This window comes from Miscanthus floridulus, unplaced genomic scaffold (genome assembly GCF_019320115.1).
Source record: "Miscanthus floridulus cultivar M001 unplaced genomic scaffold, ASM1932011v1 os_2114_1_2, whole genome shotgun sequence".
Lineage (NCBI taxonomy): Eukaryota > Viridiplantae > Streptophyta > Magnoliopsida > Poales > Poaceae > Miscanthus > Miscanthus floridulus.
In genome coordinates, this window is record NW_027098107.1 from 369 (window position 1) to 5,701 (window position 5,333).

Below are 5,333 nucleotides of genomic sequence, written 5' to 3' on the forward strand. Positions count from 1 at the left end.
TCTAAGTGAATTTGAGATAGGTTAAGTACATTCCAAGTGGTGAAGCAAATAATGAAGATCATGATGATGGTGGAGGCCATGGTGATGATCAAGTGCTCGGACTTGAAAAGAAAAAAGAGAAAAACAAAATAGGCTCAAGGCAAAGGTATATTCGATAAGGCCATTTTGTTTTGGTGATCAAGACACTTAGTGAGTGTGATCACATTTAGGATCGATAGTCGTACTATTAAGAGGGGTGAAACTCGCGCCGAAATGCGATTATCAAAGTGCCACTAGATGTTCTAACTCATTGCATATGCATTTAGATTCTAGTGAGTGCTAACACCCTTAAAAATGCTTTTGTGAAAATGCTAACACACGTGCATATTGGTGATACACTTGGTGGTCAGCACTTGGAAGCAAGGATGGTGAAGTTTGAGTTGAAAAGAAGGATTTCAGGCATGACCGGACGCTGCAACATGGATCGGACGCTAGTGCAACATGCGTCCGACGCTAATGAAACAATGACCGGACGCTAATGCAACATGTGACCAGATGCGCCTGTGCAAATGTTCATAGACATGCAACACACGCGGTTGAATGGCCTGACGTTGGGTGAGTCCAATCAGTGGTGACCGAACACGTCTGGTCGCCAAAATACCTCTCTGGAACATCTCTGGATCGCACCGAACGCTGATGCAACAATGACCAGACGCTATTGCGATGAGAGGACCATTGGGCGCCAACAGTCAAATTCAAAGTCTGCGACCGGACGCTACTGCAACTTCGATCGGATGCTACCGCAACTTGCATTGCAGGCTATTGCAACAATGCACCGAATGCGTCCGGTCTTCCCGACCAGCGAGTCCGGTCGTTGCGTAGGGAGCCCCCTCTTGTGCCTAATGGCTCTATTTCGTTTTGGGTGCAATAAATAGTGATTGGCTGACTTGAGCTCACTCTCTTGGCCATTTTACTAAGAATACATCCTAGTGAGCATAGCCAACACTCTCTAACTCACCTTGCTTGATTGGATCATCATCTAGTGAGATTTGAGAGCATCCAAGTGCATTGCTTTGAGTGATTGCATCTAGAGGCACTTGGTGATTGTGTTTCGCTGTGGATTTGTCTGGTTACTCTTGGTGGTTGCCGCCACCTAGATAGCTTGGTGCAGCGAGGATCATCGAGCGGAGAAAGGTGATTGTCTCCGACTCCAATCGTGGTGATTGTGAGGGGTTCTTGACCTTTTCCCGATGAAGAGCCAAAAGGTATTCTAGTGGATTGCCCATAGCTTGTGGATCCCCATCTTATGTTGGTTGTGCGGCACCCGATTGTGGGTTAGGCGTGTGATGCCTATTAGAGCGTGAACCTACAAGTGGGTGAATCGCTACAACAAGGACGTAGCTTGCCGGGAAGCAAGTGAACCTCGGGGATAAATCATTGTGCCATCATTGTCTCTGGGTTTCATATTGTGATTGATTGATTATCTCTTGCCACGGCGGTATAACTCACTACCTCTCTTGTATTTACCTTCCTAGTGTAGCTAAGCTCTTTAGTGTAACTAGTTTGAGAGCTAGCTTGTATCTTGTCTAGTGGTTAGTGAGGCTCTTTAGTTAGTCTTTGAGAGCTCACTAACTTAGTGGTAGTGACTTAGCCTCTTGTGTGAATTAGAGATCATAGCAATTAGAATTGTGGATATGAGACTTGCATTTTTAGTAGGCTAGTGCAACACTTGCTTCGTCCGTCTTATTGTCTAACCATTTGGCTTAAGTGTTGTTGTAAAATTTTTAATAGGCTATTCACCCCTCTCTAGCCATTAGGATCTTTCATGCGTCCCCTCTGTAGGCCCCTACCGCGCTGTGCAACGCCGCGCCCGTTTCACGCTGCACGAGGGGCCCGCGCCGCCCGAGCAACAAGAGGGGAAGGGCGTGCGGCGTCTTTGATTCGGAAGGACCCGGCCGCGGCGTTGTATGGATGCCCTGTCGGCTCCGGGAGAGACGATGCAGCAGAAAAGGTGGGGGAGGAGAGATGCAACACGTACCCCGATCTACTTTTGAAACATCCAAAAACAAATGTTGCAATATACGTCTGAAGGCAGTTGCGAAACATGGTTCTGAAACACTTGGAAAAAAACACCTGAAACACACTTGAAAACCATTGCAACCATACGCTATATCCAAATAAAACACATGCAACGTATGTGTGAAACATATGCAACATCCAAATAAACACACTTGCAATATACGTCCGAAAAACATAGATGAAACATACCTATGAAACACTCGAAACATACGCTTACAACATGCCTCTGAAATAATTGCAACATATGCAACATCCCCCGATCTACTTTTGCAACGTCCATATTAAACAAATGCAATATACATTTGAAACGCCTGAAACACTTGAAAGAGGAGGCGGCCATGGCCGCGCGTCGGGTAGCGCGGGGCGCGAGCCGCGGAAGGAAGGTGGAAGTGAGGGACTGAGTGCGTGAGTGCGGGAGTGAGAGAGTGAGGCGAATTGTATTGCGGTGGCCGCACATTGATGTTGGGCCGATTGCCGCACAGGCCCATAACGGCGCGTACGGCTCGGACACGCCCGAACGGGCGCCCTCACACAAGCATTATCGGTGGACAATTGGCTCACCGAACTCTTGGCGTAGCCGTGACCTTGGTGTGGCATCCTAGGCGTCGTCAAACAAACCCTCAGTCTCACATAAAAATAAGGAAAAAGCCGACCAACCCCGCTTGCACTATGGCTCCAGCTACAATAATCGCTAGTGTGAATGTATGTATGATCGATGGGTGTTCAGTTGAACTGAATGGAATGGAGCATGCAATTTGATTGATTGAGTAAAAGACTGAATGAACACAATTGGGTTTGGTTGAAGGAAAAAAAGCAGAGGAGACACAAATGGTTAAATAAGGGAAAAGAGTCTATATGATTAAGTTTAACTCTACCGATGCAAAAAGAACTAATATTTATGATATTAAATAAGTTTCATGCATTTGATTAACCACGAAATATTTTTTCCATATATATTAGTAAAGCTATTTGGTTGGAGACATAAATATTGATACTGTTCTTTTTTATAAATTCAGTCAAGCTTAAGGAAATTTGAGCTGGTCCAAACCTGGATTCATATATAGTGAAACTATTTAATTAAATATATAAATATTTATACAGTTTTTAATAAGTTGGTTTAGTCAAGTTTAAGAGAATTTGTCTTAGCCCAAGCCTTGAAGAGTGGGTACATGCTATAGCAGGTGAAAGACAGTGACAATGCAACAACTTTCCACGAAAGCTAGATGGTGAAAGACAGTGACAAGAAGCTCCACCAACAATCCAATACTGTATGTTTTGTTTATAGCAGCATAATTGCAGATCACATCCTCACTCAGCCTCAGCTCAGATTAGTCCATTCAATTCCACACAAGGCTGAAGAGCACACAGCCATGGCCATCAGCATCAGCAGCAGCTCGGTGGCCGCAAGCAACAAGCGCCTCCTGCTCGTGGCCGCCGTCGCTCTGGCACTCTCGGCGTCGCCGTCGGCGGTGTCGGCCCGCCGGCGCCCCGTGCGGCTGCGCCTGTACATGCACGACATCGTGGGCGGGCCGGGGCAGACGGCGGTGCGGCTGGTGAAGGGCCCGGGGCCGGAGAACCCGTCGATGCACCCGGGGAACTACTTCGGCGACACGGTGGCGGTGGACGACCTCCTCACGGAGGGCCTCGCCGTTGACTCCGCGCCCGTCGGCCGCGCGCAGGGGACCTACATGACGGGCTCCATGCGCCGCCCGGTGTTCGTGGTCGCCGTCACGCTGCTGCTCACGGCGGGGCCCTACAACGGGAGCACGCTCGTGGTGGCCGGCCGCGACGATACCTCGCTGCCTGTGAGGGAGCTCGCCGTGGTTGGCGGGACGGGGGCGTTGCGACGGGCAGCAGGGCACGTGCTGTGGAGCACGGCCAGGGTGGAGTCCGCGCTGCACGCCGTGCTGCTGCTGGATGTGCACGCGTCCGTGCCGGCGCCGAGCAAGGCTGCCGCTGCTGCTGCGGAGTCGCTCGTCAGTTCTGCCTGACCTGACTTTTGTGTGATGTGTGATTCAGATCGAGATCAACGGCGGGTGATCGAATCGACCACTTTGCGACTGAAATTAACGAATTTTGTTCCACGAAACTGTGTGCTCAAGTGATTATATTGTTGGCTGTTCTTGTTCCAATTTGCTCTTGTAAACTGTACAAGAAAGGAAAAGTGACCTTTTGAATCGTCCTAAGTCAATGGTTCAAACTTCATTTGTTGCATATATACTAGGCAAAATTTGCTAGAGACACCGAAAGTAAGGTGACTTTACTAGTGGACACCGAAAAAAAATCGATTTGATGGTGGACACTTAGTTTGCGAAAAATTTGCTAGAAGACATTGAACATATTAAAATATTAATTTCTTTTGTAGGAGGTAATAGAACAGATGTGAAATGCTGTAGTTGCCCCCGGCTCTTCTTCCTCTCTCTCTCCCTTCCATGGGGTGTGCGATAGAACCCGAGCGAGTCCTTGGCGGCGCTGAGAATGTTGCTGATGGTGCACTGCTCCGCGCCCTGCCGCCGGTGCAGGACATTGAACCCCTCGGAGATCCGATGCAAGCAGCTGAATCGGGCGTTCGTCGGCAGGCATCTGGCGACGGCGACGTCAACGCACTTGGCGGCGGCAGTACTCGAGGCGCACGGGCCGGAAGGTAGTACAAGGTTAGTGATCGAAAGTTTTTTTTTATTGGCACATAGTTTCTTTTTTTAAGGGGTCCGTCTACCCAACCACCATGTGTTTTATGTAATTTCAACACATGAATTTTTTTACACCATAGAATTAAGATCCAACAGCCTCTAGCCTCCTTCTACCTTCAGCCTTCTTCTACCTCCAGACAATCACAAATCACAAGATCACAGATCACAGATAAAAAAACATTTTTTTCTATGCAAGAAAAAAAAAAAGGTGTGTGTGTGTGCAGCAGCTAGGCTAGCAAGTTCCCTTGCGCTGGCGCCCGTTGTTTCGCTGGGCCGGCCCGTTGACGCCAGGTGGTGGCCGCGCGTGGATTGGCCGAGCCGGGCGCACTCGCTCGTTGACTCTGAGAGATAGTTGAAAAGAGAGAGGGAGAGAGGAATAAAAAAAATCTATGTGTTTTTTTTACTAAAATACACATGTGTTATATAGTATTTCTGTTTCTTAAACTATTGGCACACAGTTTCTAATTAGAAGGCCAATAATTAAATCCAAATCTTTTTCAGAATTTTTTAATTATATATATTTTTAAAGTAGTATATATACTAGTATGGTACTTACAAGGTTGGTGATGGCCAACTTTTTATTCT

At 47.7% G+C, this 5,333-nt stretch overlaps 1 protein-coding gene across 1 annotated transcript; it reads left to right on the forward strand.

Annotated features, from left to right (window-relative positions):
* Positions 1 to 3,338: 3,338 nt before the first annotated feature.
* On the forward strand, positions 3,339 to 4,291 carry LOC136534635 (dirigent protein 1-like). Its single transcript, XM_066527037.1, has one exon. It carries the CDS (start codon positions 3,429 to 3,431, stop codon positions 4,047 to 4,049), a length of 621 nt encoding a protein of 206 aa, XP_066383134.1. The 5' UTR covers positions 3,339 to 3,428; the 3' UTR covers positions 4,050 to 4,291.
* The last annotated feature ends 1,042 nt before the right edge of the window (positions 4,292 to 5,333 follow it).

What these genes read in the sequence shown, in the direction of transcription:
- LOC136534635 (XM_066527037.1), top strand. Translation starts at nt 3,429, where the DNA reads ATGGCCATCAGCATCAGCAGCAGCTCGGTGGCCGCAAGCAACAAGCGC.